The sequence below is a fragment of the Zingiber officinale genome, chromosome 7A, assembly GCF_018446385.1.
Source record: "Zingiber officinale cultivar Zhangliang chromosome 7A, Zo_v1.1, whole genome shotgun sequence".
Taxonomy (NCBI): domain Eukaryota; kingdom Viridiplantae; phylum Streptophyta; class Magnoliopsida; order Zingiberales; family Zingiberaceae; genus Zingiber; species Zingiber officinale.
In genome coordinates this window covers 59,441,339-59,466,711 of record NC_055998.1, presented here as the reverse complement: position 1 = coordinate 59,466,711, position 25,373 = coordinate 59,441,339, and the positions used below count along the sequence as shown (strand labels likewise).

Sequence of the window (25,373 nt, the reverse complement as noted above, 5' to 3'; positions counted from 1 at the left end):
AATTTGTTGCAACATTCTCCATTTCACTGAAGCTATCAATCATCGACAAAGCATTTGAATTCTTTGTTAAAAAAAAAAGGTTAAACAATCCAAGAAGTAGACAAAGCAGACATACCTATGCATGGAACTCCATCTAAAATGGCAATAGTCGCAGGAACTGCACCATTTGCCTTCAGGATAGCTTGGACCTCTTTAGCAGTCTGAAGATTCTGCGGATAGGGCATACCTGAAAATCATCAAATTAATTGTGTAACCTAACCACCATGTTTAATATGAAAAATAGGGCATCACGATAATTAAGCAGAGAAAAGCAATATAAGAAAGCCAAGAATGAGTTAAAGTGGAACTGAATCCGTGGTCATTGAAGTTTAGCAATAAGACAACTGTAAAAAAGCTAGCTAAAAAGTTACAATTTGAGTTTTAGAAAAAAAAATGTGAGTACTTTTTTAAAAAAGAATAAAACACCAGGAAATAATTTCCAAATTCCAAACCTGATAAGAAACTATCCAAAATTGAACTGGAACCCATTCTACACTAACAGTATTCTACCATGGGTTCATATTCTGATATCATCGTATAGTTTTTCTTTTTTACACCTAATTTAGTCCCTCACTTTACCCTTTTTGGCTTTTATATGCAAAAGGCAAAGCTAAAAAATTGTTTCACCACTTATTTTTGTTGTTTAATTAGAAAGTCATACTCTTCTCTTTTTATCATGTGATGTTCTGCATAATCGACCACTCTTCTGGAATCATTCTCCTCGTAAGATGTCTGAGAGTTATATAATCTTCCTCTAGAACAAGCATGTGACATTAATAACCTTGACCTTCTACTTCACAATAAAAATTTGCATGCAGAGGCTACATATGCAAACAGAAATGTCAAGAAAGTACTCCACTGGTTTTACCAATTTGTAAATCAGCACTCTTTACTTCAATGCTAGTACCATGAATTACTCCTTCAATACAACTTGGCTTTTGTAGGATACAATTCTTTAGTTGCAATTAAAGAACTGGAAAATCAATTGGGATTTTATGTAAGTCATGGAATGGCACATCATATTTGAAACAAGCACAGAAGCTTGTTTGTCGTTATATCTGATCCATTAACCAGATCCACAAACAAGAAAAAAAAATAACCGTTCAAGGAGTGTTATCAGCTGGCAACTTAATCATGCAGTTCTTTTTTAGGTTAGTATGTTTTTCTATTTTAAAATGAAGAGTAGCCCGTCAGAGTCTACTAGATCGCTATTTTTATATGAGGATAAATTAATGGCTAAGTATTATATTCTTTACCTATAGTTGGACACATAATTACTTATTAGAGCATCTTAAAGCTTGCAAAATCAAATCTTAAGAATCACGTGTTAGGCTTATTAATGTGTGTGAATCATGCATATATTTTCAGTCTTATTTAGCATGCATTTACTGCATTACATGAGCATTATTTAGGTTAAGTTCTAGCTTTAGCATTGATTTTTATCTTTTTAGTTTGAATGACTGCTCTTTGTTATTTATGATTATAGGATGTGAAGATCTTGACATTGAAGCACATTTAAAGACAAAAAGCCAAAGAAGCGTGCATTGCAACATGATACACGGCCTACACATGGCACCTGCCATGACCGTGGATCATCCATGGAGGCAGAATTGACATTAGAGCATCAACTAGAACTTCTAGCAAGGAACACGGCCAAACTGTGGCACTTTCTTCAGTCACGTTCCATTTGGATTTTTGAAGTGGAACCTTCCAGCACGATCCACGGTCAGCCCATGGTGTTTGCCACGGTCGTGAATCGTTAGGTTTTGATGGTGGCGCCCCTTTGAATTTTAGGAAAGTTTGTTATATTTTGAAAATTTTTTAGGGTAAAAAGGCAACCGGGGGAGGGGGGCCAATTTGAGGCATCGAGGGGTTCTCGTGACAGAAGACCCTAGGAGAAAGTCATCTTCCAAGAGATCCAAGGAGCTTAGAGATTCTGGCCACCAAAGGAGCACGTGGAAATCTTCCAGAGACGTCATCAACATCTACAACTAAGTTCCCTTTGCACTTCTCTCTTTAATTTTCATTGTAGAGTGTTCCTTTTGATGTCTATGTCTTGTATCTCCATAGTGACGGAGTAGTCTCCTTAATTCTAGGATTATGGAGTAACCCGATGTTGAGTTGACAATTACTAGTTTGTGATTATTCTCTTTTATTGCATGATATGTTTAATTCTTGATTCAGTTTTAGCATGCTTAACATGTTGATGTATTAGCGTACGACCTGTGTGTTAGCATAGATATTAGAGAAAACGGAAGGACCAAGAGGAACTCTAATCTCAGACCTATAGAACTCGATTTAGGGTTTGTTCATGAAAGTAGTCCAAACTTTCTTGAGGATACATTAGCTATCACAGAATATAAAGGGTCTACCGCTATATGGTTATGTTAAGAGAAAATCATGTATTAGACACCACGGAGTTATTGACTTATATAGAGAAGGATATACAACATAATTACAATAATACCCCTAGTTATTATGTTTACAATATTCTAACACTCCCCCTCAAACTGGAGAATATAGATTATATGTACCCAGCTTGTTACATATGTAGTCAATTCGGGAACCTCACGGTGATTTAGTGAATATATCTGCTAATTGATCATGTGAGTTGACAAAACTAGTAGATATTTCTCCTGATATGACTTTCTCTCTAACAAAGTGGCAATCAACTTCAATATGTTTTGTCCTCTCTTGAAAAACTGGGTTCGAGGCAATATGCATGGCAGTCTGGTTATCACATATAAGTGACATTTGTGTAACCTCCCCAAACCTGAGTTCCTGAAGCAACCGTTTTAGCCATATAAGCTCTTAACCAGTAATGGTCATAGCCCGATACTCTGCCTCTACACTGGATCTTGCCACAACATTCAACTTTTTGCTTTTCCAAGAAACAAGGTTACCTCCGACAAATATACAAAACCCAGAAGTGGATCTTCTATCAGTGGGAGATTCTGCCCAATCTGCATCAGACTCGAGTATGTCCTTTGTCTGGATACAAAAGACCCTTTCCTGGTAAAAAAAAAAAGAAAATGACAGCCCGGTGCACGAAGCTCCCGTCATGCGTCCCGAGGAAGGATCCATTGTACGCAACCTTACCCTGCTTTTTGCAAGAGACTGTTTTCAAGATTTGAACTCATGACCTTTTGGTCACATGACAACAACTTTACCGTTGCGCCAAGGCTCCCCTTCAGTGCGCCTCTGATATATAGAATAATGCGAGTCACAACATCCCAATGTTCTTGCATGGAGAGTTGAGAAACTGACTTACTACACTTGCCACAAATGAGATATCCGGACGAATAACAGTAAGGTAACTTAGTTTTCCTACAAATCGCCTGTACCGTTCAGGATCTGGAAGAGGCTCCCCTGATTTAGCAGGAGCTTGACATTGAGATCCATAGGGTTGTCGACTGTCTTTGAGTTTAACATTCTTATTTCTTCCCAAATATCTATTGCATGCTTCCTTTGAGATATAACGATCCCCTGTTTAGACTGTGCTACTTCTACCCCCAAGAAATATTTGAGTTTGTCGAGGTCCTTTGTCTGAAAATATTTAAAAAGATATTGTTTCACCTATGAAATCCCAAGATGATCACTACCTGTGATGACAATATCATCAACATAAACCACTACGTAGATGCAACCAGTAGATGAGTGGCGATAAAAGACAGAATGGTCAGCCTCACTCCGAGTCATGCTAAATTGTTGAATTACAGTACTAAATCTACTGAACCATGTTATGGGTGATTGCTTGAGGCCATATAAAGATTTCCACAGACGACATACAAGACCAGAAGACTCCCCCTGAGCAACAAAACATGGAGGTTGCTCTATGTAGACTTTCTCGAGCATATCACCATGTAAAATGTATTTTTGATGACTAACTGATAAAGAAGCCAATGGCGAATCGCTGCAATTGACAGGAATAGGCGTACAAAAGACATCTTGGCAACAGGAGAAAAATTATCCCCACAATCCAATCTCAAGATCTAAGTATAGCTTTTAGCAACGAGACGCGCTTTAAGTCTGTCAACCATACCGTCTAGACCTTCATTGTATACACCTATCGACAACCAACAACTGACTTCCTAGGTGGTAGAGGAACGAGGTCCCAAGTCCTACTACTCTGTAAAGCACAAATTTCATCGAGCATAGCCTGTTTCCATTTTGGATGGGCAAAGGCATCACCTGCAATCTTAGGAAGAGAAACAGACAACAAGGAAGAAAGACAAGAATATTAAGAAGGAGAAAGACGATGATTACTCAAAGAAATATAGTGAGGAGAAGGATTACGAGTGGAACACATATCCTTTCGAAGTGCAATAGGAATATCAGAGTTAGGATATGGGACCAGAGGAAATAGCGAAGGGCTTGGCTCCAAAGATGTGTCCACGGCAGCGTCAGAGTCTGTCAGTGGCAAAGCAAGACGAGGACGACGCTGATAAACCTGCAAAGGAGGAGACGAGGCTGGGGATGATAGAGGTGCCTCCGGAGGACAAAAGATAGTCACTGGTGTAGGTGGAAAGGGAGAAACCTCGGACTGGGAAGCGGGAGGTCAAAAAAATGAAACCGAATCAAAGAATGTGACATCAGCAGAGATGAAATACCGACGAAGAGTAGGGGAATAACACTTGTACCCTTTCTGAGACCGTGGGTACCCAAGGAAAACGCATTTATGAGACCGAGGAGAAAGTTTATCAATGCTAGGATCAAGATCATGAGCAAAACATATAGAACCAAAGACCTGAGGTGGTAAAGGATGAAGAGGATGATAAGAGTAGAGGATATGATGAGGTATTTTATCCTGTAGAGTGGAGGAAGGCATACGATTGATGAGATAACAAGCAGTAAGTACGGCATCACCCCAAAACTGATAAGGAACATAAGAATGGAGAAGAAGAGTCCGAGTGGTCTCAAGGAGATGAAGATTATTGCGTTTTGCAATCCTATTCTGTTGAAGGGTATGAGGGCAAGACATGCGATGCAGTACACCAAGAGATGCCAAGAAGGAACGAAACTGAGTAGAAAGATACTCGCATGCATTATCACTTTGCAAAGTTCGAAGAGAAATACCAAACTGAGTTTTGATTTCATGAAAAAAAGATTGAAAAATAGAAAATAATTCTGAACATTCCTTCATCAGATACAACCATGTACAACGGGAAAAATCATCTATAAAAGTAATAAAATATCATGATCCCAATATAAAAGAAACACGACTCGTATCCCAAACATCAGAATGAACCAAAGCAAAGGGGGACGTAGCCCGACTCACAGTGCGAGGAGAAAAAGAACTACGAACATACTTACCTAACTAACACGACTCACAAAACAAAGACTCTAAGTGAGAAAGACTAGGATGTAATTGTTTCAACTTATCAAAACCTATATGTCCCAACTAAGCATGAATAAGAAATGGAGATGTCGCCGCCGAACCAACAAGAGAGGGTTGTTGAAGCCGATAAAGTCCATGAGACTCACATCCGAAGCCAATCATCCTCCTCGTACTCTGATCCTGTAAGGGAACAGACGTTTTAGTAAAAGAAATAACACAATCAAGAGACCGAGTAACTTGACTTATTGACAATAGATTAAAGGGAGCTCCGAGAACATAAAGAATATTATGAATAGAAAGAGATGGAGAAGGATGAACAATACCAATACTCTTGAACTCAGTTTGGGAACTATTGACCATGGTGACAATTGGTAAATAATCAAAAGTAGTGAGAGAAGAAAATAGAGATTTATTACCAGTGATATGATCAGTGGCCCCAGAATCAAGAGCCCAAAGACCTGAAGAGCGAGATATGCCAGCAAAGGAATTACCAGCGTGTGCAATAGCAACAGTGGAATCAGAAGCCTGACGATCCTCAAACCATTTTAGAAAGTCATTATAGGAAGGTTGTGGGGTCAAATCCGATGGCGGTTATGCAGCGGAAGCCAAAGAAGCAACAGAACTTTGAACGACCTGAGCAGCACGTGGAGGTCGACCATGTTGACTCCAACACTTATCAATCGTGTGTACTGGTCGGTGGCAGTGATCACACCAAGGGCGTCCTTTGCCACCCTTACGAGGTGGAGGTCTGTTGTTGTTTCGAGAGACCAAAGCTGACGAGTCACTAGGAATGGAAGGAGGCAACGACAAGACTTTGGCAGGGACACGAAGGAGAGTCGCCCAGGTACTGTCTATAGTAGCTTCTGTGAGGCTGTCCAGAATCTGATCACGAGCATGAGAATAATCTGAGGGCAAACCATATGAAGCCAAAGACATAAAAAACTTCTTCAGATTTTCAAGCTCTGCAACACGAGTGACCGCAGGTGGAAGTGGTTCATTGAAGTCACAAAGAAGGCTAGAGACCGAGCTCAAATTAGTTGACATTGAATCCTTAATTTGATGGGCACTGAGGATGGTGATAAGATCTTCACAAACTTGATAGAGTCGCTGAGGGTTGTTTGTAAAGAGTTATTGAGCCTATATCCAAACATCTTTACAGGTTTTGTGAGTGCGAAAGACATCCCTAAGAGATGGATGGATGGTGGCTCGGATAATGCAACACAACTGGACGTCAACCTTTCTCCACAGAGGGCGATCGGCGACTTGGACATCCTTTTCGATTTGAGAGAGATGTGTCTCATAACTCTGTCCAACAAGCCAAAGCTCAATGGGAGAGGACCAAGAGGAGTAGTTCTTACCATCCAACTGCTTGGAGGAGAGTGGTGCAGTGATGTGGTTGGTAAAGATCGAAATATCCCGCTTTGGAGTGCTGGAGGTAGCCATTGATCAACTCGGTGAGAGAGGGCAGTAGCCCGACTCTTCGGCGAAGTCGCAGCACCTCGGAGATAGGCACGGAGTTTCTGTCGTCAAACTGCAGGAGAATTAAGGGTTTGCTGCAGCGCTAGAAAATTTAAGGTTTGTTGCAGCGCAAGGATGCTGCGACGCAAGGATATTCCACGCAGAAGGAAGAGCAGCGGCGGCTTGTGCTCACGATCGGGAAAGAGATGCCTCTGCTGGCGTGCAAGGAACGGAGGTGGCGGCTTGTGCTCGCGGGCAACGCGAGAGGGAGAAGTAGGCGACGCGCAAGGGAGAAGCAGCGGCTTGTGCTCGCGGGTGACGCGAGAGGGAGCGACTTTCTCGAGGCTGAGGAGCAAATCCTAGTTGCGGAGGCCGGCGTCGGCGTCAACGATGATCACAGAGAAACCGAAGCGGGCGACACGAGAGGGAGAAGAGGGATTGGGAGAAATTTTCTCCCGCCTAGGTGTGACTAATGGTGGCAGGAATTGGTGGCGGCGGTAGAAAAATTAGGGTTTGGCTCTGATACCATGTTAAGAGAAAATCGTGTATTAGACACCACGAAGTTATTGACTTATATAGAGAAGGATATATAGCATAATTACAATGACACCCCTAGTTCTTATGTTTACAATATTCTAACAGGTTACAATGAGAATAGGAGTCGCGTTAGGATGGATCGAAAGAAAACTTCGATTACCTTATAGGATAGATCACCTTCAAGCATGATCTAAGATTGAAGAGAGAGAGTCACATCTAAATTGTCAATGATCATCGTGATAAAACCGAAAAGATTGTCTTTAAAATTAGATTTCTCACTATTTTTAATTTCGTTTTCTTAGTTTACTTTTCTTATAGAACAATTTCCTCATTTTGATTCATCTAGATAGTATGTTTTGCACGTAAACTAGTCAATAGCACAATCCCAGAGGCGGACAACCATGCACTTATAGTTAGCACACATCACTTTCTCACTAGATGATTACAACCAAGTGATGCAACAATTTGTTTTTCTTAGACCCTTGTATTTTAGTTGCATACAATATTGTGTTATACGCCTTGGTTAACACTAATAAAACAAGATAGAATTTATTTAAATATAAATGATGATATAGAAGGGGATAAAGTCAAATGGCATAAAAGGATCCATATAATCGACCCCACCTAGTAGGATAAAACTTGGTTATTGTTGTTGCAATATTGTGTTATAGGCCTTCTCATCAATATAATTGGTGATTACAACCAAGTGGGCCAACAATTGGTGTTCTTAGAATCCCTATACATTGTTTGCACACAATAGTGTTAGTTTACGATAGAGTAATTAGATTAAATGTAAAACTTGAATTATAGAGAAACACGTTAGAAACTAAAGGTTTGAAAAATATGAAGAACAACTTTTGAAGATATGTAGTTTCAATAATAAGAAAAACTTACAAATTGGTTAAAATAGACGTTCCTTTAGGCCTTTTAGATATTCTAAATACATTACTCAATAAGAAGAGGTCATTGATGAACATATCACTTACAAGACGAAGAATAAGATGAAGAACGGATAGCCAAATGCAGAGTTTTTGAACGCTTGGGTAATTGTCATATGCCCCTTAGCCAAAAGAAAGAAAAAATTTATATCATGCGGTACAACCCTTGCTATATTTTATGTATCTAAGTGTTGAATGTTAAAAACAAATGTAATGGATATAAGAAAGCTAAGATAGCTAAGATAGATGTATGGAGTTACTAGAAATTAATAAAATTAAAAATGCTAATATCCAAGCAATTAGGTGTTGCTCCAATAGATTATAAAAAAATAATAGGTTGAGATAGGATGAAATCAAAGGTGGGAAGATGTAATGCATAGAGGAAGATTAAAGAAAATATGAGTTAGTGTAATTTTAAAAAGATTTAGCTGATTTGAATATTAATAGTGATTTACTAGAGTTCAATGGAGGTGTAAGATTCACCATGTCAACATCAACTAGTTGGAAAAAAAAAACAGATGATGATTCTAGTCTACTAAAAAGCAACCTTACTGAACAAGCAGAAACCTTGAAGTCCATTTTTTCACGAACTTTCATAACAAGCTACTAAGCCTTAGGGTGTTCTTTATAATCAGCTTGGAAAGGACAAGAAAAAAAATGATAATTTACATGGAAACTTCCCCAAGCTAAGCCATGAGCATTATTGTTCCTGCAATCTTAATCCATGATTATTTGCAAAATGTTTCACTTGTTAATTCAAGAAAACAATTATTGACTCAGAAAAAGTTGTAGAGTAATACTTGTATTGTAGAGTGTCAAACATGCTTAAAAACATGGCATCAACATGGCATGTTTACCGTGAGAAATAATTGTTGATTCTAGTGCCACAACTGGATTTCCACATAGAAGAGCATCATTAACATCTGGAGCAATTTTGAGACTTCCCAAGATTGAGTCATTTTGCTCCTGGAAAAGATATGCAAAATAACTCAATCAACAATGTAATTGTAAGTTTTTAAGTGCTCAAAATAGTTAATATAAACATCTTTCCTGCTGATGAGATTTTACTTAGCATGATCGGAATCAACTTGTAGAGAATCTATGATGACTTGTATCAATCTTGCATCTATCTTTTCTTGTCAGAAAACCCATAGACCACTTCTATGTATTTAAATCACTACTTTGTCTAAGTAACTGCCATGGAGTTGGATTTCCAGGTATGGATTGATGAAAGATATGTGATCAACACCTCCAAACCTAAAATGGATCATGGAGGTAATGAATATATGCTAGCATATATATATATAGGCAACAGTTTGTCCTTAAGCTGCTGCACTCTAACTAGGTAGAGCAGTCTATTCCTAAATTTGTTATGCAGATCATGATATTGTCTATTGTTGTATTATTACATTCCAAACTCTTCCAGGCGTCATAGAGAAGACAATCCAATGCATCATTAAGGAAGTTTTTCCGCTGAAGGATATGTGCTAACAACAATCAAACTATAAAATTGTTTTTGAAATTAGAAGTTCTTCCAATCAAGGACAAGGGCAGTAACAATAGAAAAGGATAGGACAGAAGTATGCTAATGGAAATGTTAGCTTATATATTAATCAAGGTCCAGAAAAGTCAGTTAATACTAATAAAACCCAAGGGTAAACCCATCCAACCCAATATATGACATTTAGATTGGGAACCTTTGCTGCTAAGCATACCCAAGAATTCCTTCAAACTGAAAAATTCCCAAAAAGATTGTACATAAATATGGGACTACGAATGAGAACAGACAATATGCTCCATGAGGGTGAAAGAAGATGCCGAAACTCGCACTCAGTAAGTATGTCACAGTTGTTTGTTACCAACATACCATCCTGGACCACACAGCATGTAGTTCCCAGTGTTCGGCCAGACTTGCAGAGGTGAGAGCACCACAGGGCCGACGCTCTCTCGCAGAATCAAAGCGGCGAGAGAAAGAAAGGAAGTGAGACTCCCGCGGCACAGGACATCGCGGCAGAGGAGGGCGTCGCAGAGGAGGAAGCTCCGGCATAAACTCGCCTGGCGGCGTCCGGACGGGGATTTGAAATTGCGAAGAGAAGGTAAAAAAAAAAAGGCACTACACAGCAAAGAAGGGCATCGCTGGGGGCTCGCCAAGGATGACCGACGCTTGGCCTAGGCTCCAAGTGGCGTACTCACGAGGAAGGAGAAAGGTCCGGCGGTGCTAGTGGAATCGAGGGAGAAGGAAAGGGGTAAGGGTTAGGGAGCGGCGTAAAAAAGAGGAAGGACGAAGGAGAAGGATCGGGACTTAAAAAATTAACTGCAACGGATTAAGGATGATGATGATGAACGGAAAAAGTTGTCGGGGAAGGTCGAATGAGACGGATTAAGGCAGAGAAGAGAAGGTTTACCTTTACCTCTGTTCTGCGATCCATTCTCCTTCCGGTTGGGTAGATTGGCAGAGAAGAGAGAGCTATGACTTCTTCGACTTAACTCTTCGGTACTCTTTCTACCAGTATTTTAGCAGAGAACGAGGGTCGCCATGTGAGAAATCCAGTAAATGATAATTGTGCCATGTTTTTTTTTATTATTTTTCAAAAATAACCAAAAAAAAAAAGCAAAAATATATTTCTTACCAAATTTATATATCCACCTGTATACAATTAAAAAATAATAATTTAAAAAAAAACCAATTAAAATTTATTTCACCATCCTTATCAAACAAAAATAAGTCATAATTCTAAATTAAAAAATAAATCAACTCAAGATAAAATAAAATTCATAATTAAAAATCTATTTCCCATTCTCTAATGTGACATTTAATGAATAAAAGATAATTATTCTTTTTTATTTTTTATAATTTTTCGATAATAATCTTAAAAGAGAAAAAATACATTAAATTAGTTATTATATCATTTGATAAAAATTTTCACAAAAATCATACATACATCTACCTAAATAATATAAAAATATCAACTCCAAAAGAAATAACCCACCAAAAACTCATTCTACCACTCTCACTAAATAAAAAAAAAAAACTAGAATTCTAAATTGATGAACTAAAATCACTTATACTTCATTGTATGCCACATTTGATAATGACGAGGAGATTTTTAATGATTAACTTTATTCCATCTTCATTTGATTTTGATTTATCAATTTATAATTTTGACATTTTTTTTAGTTTGGTGATGATGGTTGAATGAATTTTGGACTGATTATCCCTTTTAAAGTTATTGTTGTTTATTATTTATACTAATGTATGTATGAATTTTATGAGAATTTTTACTAAGAATATAATAGTCAATTCAGTATTTTTTTCCTTTTATTATTACTAAAAAAAAATAATGATTTCTCATATATGATTTTTTTTAAAAGGGGTTAAATATTATTTTTTAAATAAAGGGTGTAAAATATTATTGCATAGAAAACACACGGTGTTAAAAATATTTTACCAAAAAAAAGCACTATAGTCCTAAATTTTTGGACCAAAATATCCTTTATACAACTTGTTTTCTTTAAAGCAATGTATTTTTTTATTATGGCCTTCCATCTGTAGGAATGTTTTAAAAATATATTTGACTTTTTATTAATGATGAAATATTCTAAATATTTTTATTTTATTATCTAATTGTCTCACTTCACTAATGAATAATTTGGATGATAATTTAGTATTGTAAAATAATTATGAGTTTTACTAAACAGAATTTTAATAATTAAATAAAGGTGTTAAGGTATTTTTACAATAATACAATTTCTAAAATATACTTTATTTTAATTTAAAATTAAATAACTATTTACTTTTTGAAAATTTCCAGCAACTAAAATTACTGTAAACAAAAATAGGTTGGATTTAATTAAGTTGATTAATATAGTTGAAAAAAAAGTAAGTTAGATTTTATTTTTGTTTTTTAATATGTACATCTAGTGTGCAAAGTCTTAGTGTAGTACACATGTAGAGCTCAAGTAATCAATTAACTCGATTTGTGATTAATGGTTTAGAAGTTTTGAAATGAATTTTGGAACTTTAAATAACTTAGACGGTTTAGAATGAAGTGCATTAGTAATTATTGTCATTGTAGTCATGGAGATCATTTTACTAATAGCTTGAAACATGGGGATGAGAGGTGTGATCCCTCCTCCCTTATTTTAAAAAATTAATATAAAACTCTCACTATTATTTTGACCTATCAATTCATTATCTCGTTGTCAAAAAAAAAATTGATCACATATTTAAAAAACTTTCAATATAAGTTATTCATTGGTATTACTTTAACGAGGAAATATCGTGATTTGAAATGTTAAGGAATGTTAAGTATTGAATTTTAAAAATAAAATATATAACAATAAATGAATAAATTAAATCGTAAAACATTAAGTAGGGTATTAAATTAAAATCGGATCAGATTCAAACTAAATTTAATGGATAGACGTGAATATAAAAATTATGTTAGCTCAAATCAAGATTATTTGGAGTTGATTTGGTCAAATTATAATCAAACTAAGTTTAAGATTTAAACGAGTTTGATCGATTTATAACTAACTTGGGTATATAGTAGTCCCCACCATGTCATACGCCTCTGTTATACCTTCACTTATTCCTCTCTTTTAGTTTTCACTTCCTCTTCTTCTTCATTTCCTTCTTCTCATTCTCTTTTCCAATTACCATAAATCTGTAATTTTTTTTCTCACCTCTTCTTAAATACAAGAGCTCTTTTTTTTTCTCCTTTCTATTCTCCAGTAAACAAAAAACACAACATCAAGCCGCTGTCCTCTTCCAACAACAAGAGCATCCCTCCCATCTTCTTCCTCTTTTTGTGTTTTATAGGGTTTTGTTAGTACCGTAAGAATGACTCTATTTTGTCTTGTTTTGTTCTCTTTATGTTATTGTTGAGCTCACCGAAACTAGTCAAGATTGTTAACGAAGAAGATAAAGCTCTTTTCTTTTGCTTCTTCCTTTCTATCTTCTCTTCTCTATTTTTCTCAAAAGCAACGATCTTCCTTTTATTTTTTCCAATGAGCAATCTTTTACAAGTAGCTCTTTGTCCAACCACAATAACAAAAGGGGTGAGTTATTCATTTATTCTTTCATATCATTAATTAAATAATTAAAGAAAAGTTGTAAATATAAACTTTATTTTATTAGGTTACTAGTTAGGATGATTATTTAGATCTCGTATATAGAAATGTTAATATTATGAGGAAGTGAAATCACAAATGTCTCTTCTATTTTGAGTCATAGATAACTATAAGACTTGACGAATTGTTATTTCAGCTAGAACCAAGGGTTAAAGTCAAAATTTTTAAATTAAATTCATTTTCAACCATTTAAATTCAAAAATTAGGTTTTTGTGCTTTACAGCTTCTTTTTTTTTCTTTTGTGCCAACTAAAAAAATGTCACAGTCAGTGAGTCTCATGAGATAGATATTTGCAAGATCTTCAAATGTTCAAGGACAGTGGATCTTCAGTAATAGCAAGTCATCAAAACATGTTAAAAAAACAGCCTTTTGAAGAGACAAGAAGCATCTCTAGCACTGATTGCGCCTCATCACTAAATGCTTGCAAAAACTCAAACGCCATGCGTCCTCTATTGTTCATGATGCAAAGAATATTTAGGGACACATCTATTTGTGTTATTCATCCTTTGTATGCTTGTGGCTGATTCAACCAGAAGACAACTAATTGAGCAGAACTCTCCATATGTTGCTCATCTAGATAATTAACCACCATACAGCAAGACCAGCTGAAATGTAAAGCAAAGCTACACCAAAGGCAATTAAAACACTTTGCTGTTTGAGTCTGCAAAAGGTAGGATAAGTTCAGTCATGTTAGATGTGTGAATATTGCACCGAAAGCAAGGGATTCAAAAATCTGAATGTAACCTGGGATCTCTACATGCAAGAAGAACAGTTTATGAAGTCAATTGAGTTGCTATTTTCCATTTTCCCAAATTATCTACTGCTACAGCCTACGATTAAGATTCATTCGACTAAAATTATAGATTTTTGGAACATTTATGTAAAGCATGTTGTATGGCGTATAAGTAAGGGTTCTGCATAGGCATGGAATTTAAAAGTTAAGAGGACGTGGTAGTCAGAAATTAAGAAAAAAAAGTGATTAGACCGCCCCACCTCACCTACTGCATAACTCCCAGTCGGTCAATGGCAGGTCAGGTATTTAGAGCTGAGATACAAGACCGAATAACTCTTGGCTTGTCACCGACCGATCAGTTCTTACCCGCTCGGACTTTACATGTTTCAATTCACATGATTCAGTTCATCTTCCTTACTTAATGCACGAGCACGGTAACTTAGCCGAATAGTCTCCCGGGCGGGCCGCAACTGAACCTGAGTAGAAACAGACAGTGCTAAAGGACAAAAATATCAGAGAATCATAACCATTTGTAAGAGAATAATTGTCATCAGCCAGAGAATATTCTAGTGGTTGGTCATTCTCAAGGAATGGAACCTTCTTTCAAGCAATAAGAGGGCACCACGTGCCCTCCATCACCAGACAGACTCTGACACCCGACATTCTTTGACATCAGTCAGACTCCAGAGGTACGCAGTGTCATATAAAAGGGAGGTCTTATCCCTTGAGTAGGTACGCGTGCATTCACACTCGTCTTCTACAATTTTTTTTTCCTTCATACACTGCTCTTCTAGAAAAAAAAGTAACTCGAGCGTCGGAGGGCCTACGCCGGGGACTTTTTCCTTGGTTTCTAGTCTTTAACGTTTCGGGTGCTTATTTGAGTGTGTGCAGAGCCTAAGTACCATCAGTCTCATCACCATTATCCTGGAGCTCCACGTGGGGGTTTGTCTTTCCGGTGCACATACACTGAGTGTATCCAAGTCGCCTATCCGTCAATATCGACGCCATCTCAACCGGCCTTCGTCTGACTCAGATCCGGACAGGATCAATTTGGCACCGTCTATGAGAATCTCCTTTACTTATTCTAGAGTGTGAAGATGGAGGATACCGGAAGGATCAACGTCGCCATGACAGCAGGAGAGTACAAACTGTTCAAAGAGGCCAAGAGACGAGTGGTTTTGGAAAAACACACTACTGCTTCACATCCATACAAGACGTCGGCAGCTCCAAAAGACCATACCCACATTTCTAACAGGGGGTCTAAGAGGAAACAACACAAGGATTTCCGTCAAGCCTTTTATCACGAGCCCTGCCCGAACTATTATAATACAAAAGAGCAACCGCAAGCCTCCACGGCCAAGAGTTCCCCGCCTAGAGATTCAAAGAAGGGGAAAGTCATAGTCCTCCGGGAGGAGCGGATGGAGGTGCCTAACGAGCAAGTGTCCTTATCTTTAAGGGTACTCGAGGAAAATCTACCGAAGGGGTACAAACCCCTAGCTATTGGGAAATATGATGGTAGCAAGGACTCAGAGGATCATCTCCGAAAATTTCAGAACGCTGCGTTGCTGCACCAATACAACGACTCCATCAAGTGCCGAGTGTTCTTAAACACTATCCGGCTCGGCATAAAAATGGTTCGATGGATTACTGAACGAGTCCATCACCTATTTTCAAGACTTCAAGACTATTTTCCTACGTCATTTCGCCAGTAGTAGGAAGTATTAGAAGACAGACTATTGTCTCTTTGCCCTCAAGCAAGGGTCTGTGAAACCCTTGAGAAACTATATCAAACGCTTCAACCAGGTAGCTTAGAACGTCTCGTCCGCTACCTCAGAGATATTGATGAGCGCTTTCTCCCACGGTCTGGTGGAGGGGGAGTTCTTCCGAGCTCTCATCCGGGAGCTAGTAAAGAATTTTGATGAGATGCTGGGGAAGGCAGCCAACTACATTTATATAGAAGAAGCCCAAGCTACTGTTGGTTAGTCCTAGGAAAATCGTACCGGTTCCACTGTAAAAAATTTTTATACAAGTGTCGAACCTTTCCTTAAATAACCTATTGTGTTCTTTAGAAGTTAAATTAGGAATCGCAGATGGAACTTAAAATCATTGATTCCAAATTTAACTTATCTGTTCTTAATGGTTTAGATTTGAATCGCAAGCGAAACTTAACACTATTGATTCAAATCCACCTATGTTATTAATTCCATTAAATATTAATTTCCAAAATTAGCTTCCAGGACTGCATAGCGAGGCACATGGCCTTTTTGGATATAGGAGCAACTACCACCACCTAGACAAAGCCTTTTAAGGAAAGCTAATATTTAATTTCCTTAAATAATTCTAGGTTAACCAAAAAGAACAATCGAATCACAAATTCTAAAACAAAGAAAACACAAATTCGAAACAAATCTGAAAACTCTATAATCATATGCCTCTTGTGTTTGGTATTTTCAAAAATAACTATACAAAGAAAACTAGTATGATGCGGAAAATAATTACTAGTTATACCTTTCTTTGTAAGCAAAAATAACCTCTTGATCTTCTACCGTATTCCTCTTCTAACCTCGAACGTTGTGTGAGCAACGATCTTCCGAGATGAGAACCACCAAGCACCTTCTTCTTCCTTCTAGGTTCCGGCCATCAAAAGCTCCTCCAAAGATGAAGAGGTTCGACCACCACCAAGCTCCAAGGGATGCTAGAAATATCGCCTCCTTTTCTCTCCTTCTTCTCCAAGCAAGATCCGGCCACCACAAGGACTCCAAGGATGAGATGAGGTTCAGCCACAAGATGAAGAAGAGAGAAAGAGGAGGGACCGGCCACACCCAAGGAGAAAAGAGAGGAGAAAAATAATAGAGTCGTTAGCCATGAAGGCACCTCTACCCCCTCTTTTATATTCCTTGGTCTTGGCAAATAAGGAAATTTTAAATAAAAACTTCCTTAATTCTTTTGCCATGAAAAGGAAAATTTATTTAATTAAAAATAATTTTCTCTTCTCAATTTACAATGGTCGTCCACTTTTTAAAACAAAACAAGGAGAGTTTTAATTAATTAAAACTTCCTAATTTGTCTCTGGAAATTTATAAAAAATTTCTCCAATAATTTTTTCCTTCATGGTGGTTTGTAAAAAGGAAATTTTATAAATTAAAATATTTCTTTTAAACATGTGGATAAAAAGAAAGTTATCTCTAAAAATTAAAATCTCTTTTAATTTACAAATAAGGAAAGATATTAAATCTTTTCTTAATCTTTTGTAGAAGAAATATTTAATTTTTAAACTCTTTTTTAAATCATGAACATGATTAAAAGGGAAAGTTTTCTCAAAATTAAAATCTACCTTTCAATCTACAAATAAGGAAAGATTTCAAATCTTTTCTTAATCTTTTGTAGAAAGCTATAAAAGGAAAAATTTAAATTTCAAAGTCTCTTTTAAAACCATGATATCCACATAAGAAATAATTTTAATAAAAATCTCTTTTTAATATGATGTGACCGGCCACCTAAGCTTGGGCTCCAAGCAATTGGCCGGCCACCTTAAGGCTCAACCTTTAGGCTTGGGCGACCCTAAGCTTGAGCTTCAAGCTTGGCTTGGTCGACCCCTATAGGTTGGGTAAGAAGGTGGGTATGTGGTGGGTATAAATTTCTATATACAAGAGGCTACGATAGGGACCGAGAGGAGGAATTGGTTTTGGTCTCCCGATGAAATTAAGCTTTCCGTGTTCGCCCCGAACACACAACTTAGTTCCATCAATAATAATTTATTCCACTAAAGAACTATTATTGAATTACCGCACCAATCCCAAATTACATTTTGGGCTCCTTTTTATTATGAGTGTGTTAGTCTCCCTGTGTTTAAGATGTCGAATGTCCACTAATTAAATGAGTTATTGATAACTCACTTAATTAATATCTTAGTCCCAGAGTAGTACCACTCAACCTTATCGCCATGTCGGACTAAGTCCACCTGCAGGGTTTAACATAACAATCCTTATGAGCTCCTCTTGGGGACATTATCAACCTAAATCACTAGGACACAGTTTCTTTCTATAATCAACAACACACACTATAAGTAATATCATTTCCCAACTTATCAGGCTTATTGATTTATCGAACTAAATCTCACCTATTGATAAATTAAAGAAATAAATATTAAATATATATGCTTGTTATTATATTAAGATTAAGAGCACACACTTCCATAATAACCGAGGTCTTTGTTCCTTTATAAAGTCAGTATAAAAAGAAACGACCTCTAATGGTCATACTCAATACACTTTAAATGTACTAGTGTAATTATATAGTTAAGATAAACTAGTACCTAATTACACTACGACCTTCCTATGGTTTGTTCCTTTCCATCTTGGTCGTGAGCTACTATTTATAATTTATAAGGTGCTGATAATATGATCCTCTGTGTGTGACACCACACACCATGTTATCTACAATATAAATTAATTGAACAACTACATTTATCATAAATGTAGACATTTGACCAATGTGATTCTTATTTCTAGATAAATGTTTATACCAAAAGCTAGGCTTTTAGTATACACTCTAACAGCTACCTGACGGAAAGCAGATAAGGCACCTGCTCCTGCCAACAAATCGGAGAAAAGGTCATCCTAACCTCTAGCTCGACCCTTTCCCCTCTCCAAGGATGCCCAACGAGGATTTATGCCTGGTCAAGACTCTAGGGCAGCACAACAGGTAGAAGTTGTCCAAGCCCCCAGACCCAGTCAGTAGGGGTCTCGTTATTGCACCTACCATAGGTCACACACCGACTCCACGGGAGACTGCGTCCAGTTCGCTCATAACTCTCGGCATGCCGCTAAATTGGGCCTACCTCCGCCTGAGATCGCACCTAAGCTTTAGAGGCTGATAGCCAACCAGCCTACTACAGCAGGGCAATCAAGTAAACCCCTGCTCGAGAGTAGAGGTCAGGGACAAGGAGCAAATGGAATCCCCTGAGGAGGAAAACAGGGGAAATGCTACCATCCGAGAGATCGACATGATCTCCGGAGGGCCTACGGATGGAGACTCCACCTGAGCCAGAAAGTCTCATGAACGTCGCTTGGAGATACATGCAGTAAGATGGAGTTAGGAACAAACTGCAGGGCCCGTAATCAACTTCGGGCCACAAGACTTAGAGGGAGTGGAGCTCCCTCATGATGATGCCCTCATAATCAAAGCTGTCATTGCCAACAACTGCGTGGCTAGGGTTTTTGTTGACACCGAAAGCTCTATCAACGTGTTATTGAAGAATGCCTTCGAAGGCATGCAGATCGATGCCAATGAGTTCCAGCCCGTAGCCACTTCTGTTGGGTTCTTCGGGCCGCGAAAATCGCTTTTTCGCGTCGCGGAAACCCCGAGTAACCCAAAGCCGTAGATCCGTGCAAAGATTCGTAAACAAAAACTTTTTCAAAAAACCTTTTCTTGTACGAGTTTGTAAAACTTTAGATCTACACTAAAGTTAAGATTATACCTTTGATGCGCGCCCCACGCGAGTCCCGCTCGTCCAAATGATGTCGGATCTCAAGACCGTCAAGTGTCGGTCCTCTAGAAGTATCCACACAGACACACTAGATGGAGGTGACCAAAAACCAAGGTGTGCTAGCACCTATGTGGTTCGGCCAAGGGAGGAGGAGAGGGAGAGGGAGAGCTTGAGAGGAAGAACACAAGGAAGAAGAAAGAGTTACACCACTTGAATGGGAAAATGAATTCACCCCCCAAAACAAAGTGGCCGGCCACTTTCAAAAACTCACAAATTAATTGCATTAATTGCAATTAATATGAAACCATTAAGAGAGTGGCTTTGTAACTTCCATGAGGTGACACCCATGATGATGTGGAACATCATTATTGGTCCACCTAATGCCAACTCACCAATGAGATGGCAAAAGGTCAAGTCAAAATTGACCTTTGGTCTTCCTTTTCAAGTCAAGTCAAACTTGACTCAATCTCTACCATGGTTGATCTAATCTAACCATTTGATTCGAGCCAACTTAATATAATGAATCTAATTCATTAAATTAAATTGATTCAATGAGTCAAAATCTAAATTAGACTCATTTAACACATGAATCAACTTGAGTCGAACTCAAGTTAGCCCAATTAGGATTACTCTTAATCCAATTTGATTCATCAAATGAATCTAATCCTCTTGGTTCATCATATGAACCTAATCTCCATCTAATTGTCCTAAGTGTGTGACCCTATAGGTTCTTGTAACGTTGGCAATGCCCTAAACCCATTTAGGAGCATAAGTAATGAGTGGTATCTAGCAACACATCATTACTACCCAAGTTACAAGAATGTCGAGATCCGACATCACCTTGTGACTACCAATTGTGACTACTCACAAAATAATGACAAGTGTCCTTCTATCCTAGACATCTAGATTTATCAATGTGAGACATAGACCGTGTCATCCTCTAATCAATCTAAATCTTGAACTCCAAGTAGACTCACTCGATCAAATGAGCTCAACATCTAATGTTGACTCATTTGGGCATGGCCATGCACTTAGTGGTCTCACTCTATCAAGAATACCGATGTCGCTCCCGTCATATGGGAGGGATAGATCCCATCTACATCACTCACATCCCTCTACATAATTCGTTATATACCCAGTAATCGCCTTTATAGTCCACCCAGTTACGGGTGACGTTTGACGAAACCAAAGTACATAACTCCTTATGTAGGGATCCATGGTGACTTCAGGTCTAAGGACTAATAGTTATACTAATAGCCACATGAGAAAGTATATGACACTCATATAACGATCCATGATACTTTCTCATGGCGGGTCATTCAGTATACATTCTCTAATGCATACCCATGTATCAGCTTGATATCTCTATATCCATGACTTGTGAGATTAAGTCATCGAGCTGACCTACATGCTAGTCTTATTGTATTAACATTGTCTCTGAATGCTAATACTCGACTAGGAATGATTTAGAGTAGTGTTCCCTATATCATCTCACTATCGATTCAACTAATCGATTGATATAGGTATAAACCTTCTACTCAAGGACGTTATTATACTTAGTCTATTTGGCACTAATATAAATAAGTATAATAACCAAACAAATGTCTTTATTAATATACAAGAATATGATATACATGAGTCCATACAATCAACAAATGATTGGCTCTAGGGCTCTAACTAACAATCTCCCACTAGCACTAGTGCCAATCAGTATAGGCTCTAAGGCCTAAAGACCTAGTGTGACCATCATGCTTCCTCTGTGCCAAAGCTTTGGTCAAGAGATCTGCGATGTTAGCCTCTGTAGGTACTCTGTAAATCTTCACATCTCCTCTATCAATAATCTCTCAAATGAGATGGAAGCGCCGTAGTATATGCTTGGTCCGCTGGTGTGAGCGAGGTTCCTTCGCCTGTGCTATAGCTCTATTGTTGTCACAATAGAGCTCAACTGGGTCAGCGATGCTAGGAACCACCCCAAGTTCAGTGATGAACTTGCGGATCCAAACTGCCTCCTTTGCTGCCTCTGATGCAGCAATGTACTCGACCTCTGTCGTAGAATCAGCTACTGTGTCTTGCTTCGAACTCTTCCAACTCACAGCACCATCATTTATGCTAAATATGAACCTTGACTGCGATCGATAATCATCCTGATCGGTCTGGAAGCTGGCATCACTGTAACCCTTTACAGCTAGCTCATCATTGCCTCCATATATCAAGAAATATTCTTTAGTCCTTCTTAAGTACTTAAGAATATTCTTGACCGCTATCCAGTGACTTTCACCTGGATCTGACTGGTATCTGCTCGTCATGCTCAAAGCATACGAGACATCAGGTCGAGTACACAACATGGCGTACATGATCGATCCTATGGCTGAGGCATAAGGGATCTGATCCATGCGGTCTCTCTCCTCTCTAGAAGAGGGACCTTGAGTCTTCGAAAGACTCACGCCATGTGACATCGGCAGAAATCCTTTCTTGGAGTTCTGCATGGCAAACCGAAGGAGTACCTTGTCAATATATGTACTCTGACTTAGGCCAAACAATCTCTTAGATCTATCTCTATAGATCTGTATCCCTAGAATGCGGGATGCCTCACCTAAGTCCTTCATTGAGAAGCAACTCCCTAGCCAGGTCTTGACAGACTGAAGCATAGGGATGTCCTTCCCAATGAGTAGTATGTCATCCACATACAATATGAGGAAGACAACTATGTCCCCTACAACCTTCTTGTAGACACAAGGCTCATCTTCGTTCTTGATGAAACCAAACTGTTTGATTGCATCATCGAATCGAAGATTCCAGCTCCGAGAAGCTTGCTTTAGTCCATAAATGGACCTATGCAGCTTGCATACTCTACTAGTATGCTGTGGATCTACAAAACCCTCAAGTTGTGTCATGTACACATCCTCGAGTAGGTTTCCATTCAGAAACGACATCCATCTGCCATATCTCATAGTCATGGTAGGCTGCAATAGCAAGCATGATCCGAATGGACTTAAACATCGCTACTGGAGAAAAGGTTTCATCATAGTCAATACCATGAATCTGCTTGAAACCTTTAGCTACCAAGCGACCCTTATAGATAGGTCCATCCATGTCAGTCTTTCTCTTAAAGACCCACTTGCACCCAATGGGTTTTACCCCTTCAGGTGGATCAACCAAAGTCCATACTTGGTTGGTGTACATGGATTCCATCTCGGATCTCATGGCTTCTAGCCATTTCTCATCACAGCTTCCTGATAGGTGGTAGGCTCATCCTCTATAAGCACAATGTCATCATGGTCAAACAAGAGAAATGAGTATCTCTCAGGCTGACGACGTACCCTATCAGACCTACGAAGAGGTATGTCTACTTGAACTGGTTGTTGTTCCTCAACTCCTTGTGGAACAACATCATCCACAAAACTTTGTGGATCCAGTTCAATTTCCATCGAGGCATCAGTGCTATTGTTCGCATCTTGAACTTCTTCAAGATCGAATGTGCTCCCATTAGTCTTTCTAGAAACAAAATCCCTTTCTAGAAAGACCCCAGTCTTTGCCACAACTACCTTGTGCTGACTGGGAATGTAGAAGTAATATCCCTTAGTTTCCTTGGGATATCCAATGAAAAAGCACTTGTTGGATTTGGGTCCTAATTTGTCTGAGACTTGACGTCTAACGTAAGCCTCACAACCTCAAATCCTCATGAAAGACACCTGGGCATCTCTCCCAGTCCATATCCTATATGGTGTCTTTATCACGGCCTTTGACGGAACTCGGTTGAGTATGAAAGCTGCCGTGTCTAGAGCATATCCCCATAGATATGTCGGAAGATCTGTGTGACTCATCATAGATCGTACCATATCTAATAAGGTACGATTTCTCCTTTCGGATACATCATTCCACTGTGGTGTTCCAGGAGGAGTGAGTTGAGATAAAATCCCACACTCAGCTAAGTAGTCACGAAACTCATGGCTTAAGTATTCACCACCTCGATCTGATCAAAGTACCTTAATACTCTTGCCAAGCTGGTTGTTCTTCATTCTTGAATTCTTTGAACTTTCAAAGGATTCGAACTTATGTCATCAAGTACACATAACCGTATCTACTGAAATCATCAGTAAATGTGATGAAGTACCTATAACCGCCTCTAGCAGCAACATTGAAAGGGCCACATACATCACTATGTATGAGTCCTAACAAATCAGTTGTTCTCTCGCTATGCCCACTAAAGGGTGTCTTGGTCATCTTGCCTCGTAGGCATGACTCACATATCTCATATGATTCAAAATCAAATGAGTCCAGCAAACCATCCTTATGGAGCTGGGATAAGCGCTTGTCATTTATATGACCTAAGCGACAGTGTCAGAGGTAGGTTTGGTTCATGTCATTTGACTTGAACCTCTTGGTACTAATGTTATAGATAGGGCTCTCAAGGTCTAGAATATAGAGTTCGTTTATTAGTGGTGCACTACAATAGAACATATCTTTTAAATAAACAGAACAACATTTGTCTTTTATTATAAAAGAGTATCCTTTCTTGTCTAAACAAGAAACTGAATAAGAGCAGGCACATAACAACAATCATCTAAATTTAGTACAAGCCCAGAGGGCAGAGATAGTTGATAAGTTCCTACAGCAACAGCAGCAACCCGTGCTCCATTGCCTACTCTTGTCCATGCCTTGCTATTTCTTAGCGCCTGCACATCAGTACAAATGTGAGAAACACATCCAGTATCTAATACCCATGATGTAGAAATAGATAGATTGACTTCTATAACATATATACCTGAAGTGGAAGTCTCACTTCACTTCTTCTTAAGATCTTCCAAGTATACCTTGCAGTTCCTCTTCCAGTGCCCGGTCTGACCGCAGTGGAAGCAGGTAGCGACCCCTCCTTTAGGCTTCAGTGCCTTGCCTTTGCCCTTGGCTTGGGACTTTCCTTTGCCTTTGGGCTTGCCTTTGCCCTTATGCTTCTGGACCATCAGAATAGGCTTAACCTTCTTAAGGTTAATCTTAGTAGTTCGTAACATACTAAGGAGCTCGAGCAGTGGCTTATCAATCTCGTTCATGTTATAGTTCAGAACGAATTGACTATAGCTATCCGGCAAGGATTGCAAGATTAAGTCAGTGGCCAGCTCTTGGCCAAGTAGGAACCCCAGTCTTTGTAGGTTCTCTATGTACCCAATCATCTTGAGTACATAAGGACCTACAGGAGTCCCGTCTGACATCTTGCACTGAAACAGTGCCTTCGAGATCTCAAATCTCTCATGCCTCGCTTGTCCCTGATATAGTTGGCGAAGATGCTTAACCATATCAAAAGCGCCCATCAACTCATGTTGCTTCTGAAGCTCTGAGTTCATGGTCACGAGAATTAGACAGGACACATCTAATGCATCGTCTTGATGCTTCTTGTAAGCATCTTTGTCGGCTAGCGGGGCATTGGCAGGAGGAGCCTCCGGAATGGGCTGCTCCAGAACGTACAGCTTACGCTCCTGGGTGAGAACTATTCTCAAGTTCCTGTACCAGTCCAGGAAATTCGCTCCGTTGAGCTTGTCCTTCTCAAGGACAGATCGCAGGGAGAAGGAATTCGTGTTTGACGTCATGGTTATCTACAACAGAAAATTTGCAGAAATAAATATCATATTCTTTAAAAATCATTTAATTAGGCCTTTAACTAAATGATGCTCCCACTGAATACTATAATTCTTGTGGGACAAGATCCACATCATA

General features: G+C 38.7%; 1 protein-coding gene across 5 annotated transcripts in view; it reads right to left on the bottom strand.

The window, feature by feature from the left end:
- The window catches only part of LOC122001434 (pseudouridine-5'-phosphate glycosidase-like), a 48,641-nt gene extending 37,794 nt beyond the window's left edge, over positions 1-10,847 (bottom strand). For 2 of the 5 annotated variants that reach the window (XR_006117364.1, XM_042556170.1), the window contains exons 1-3: positions 10,178-10,709; positions 9,168-9,276; positions 116-226 (exon numbers count right to left, since the gene is read on the bottom strand). Coding sequence is in view for 4 of the 5 variants with exons in the window: in XM_042556170.1 (XP_042412104.1) it covers positions 116-226; positions 9,168-9,276; positions 10,178-10,357 (400 nt within the window). In the remaining variant the exon portion in view is untranslated. Of the gene's footprint in view, positions 1-115; positions 227-9,167; positions 9,277-10,177 lie in introns of all 5 variants that reach the window. The other 3 variants (XM_042556172.1, XM_042556171.1, XM_042556169.1) reach the window with 3 other exon arrangements.
- Between the last annotated feature and the right edge of the window lie 14,526 nt (positions 10,848-25,373).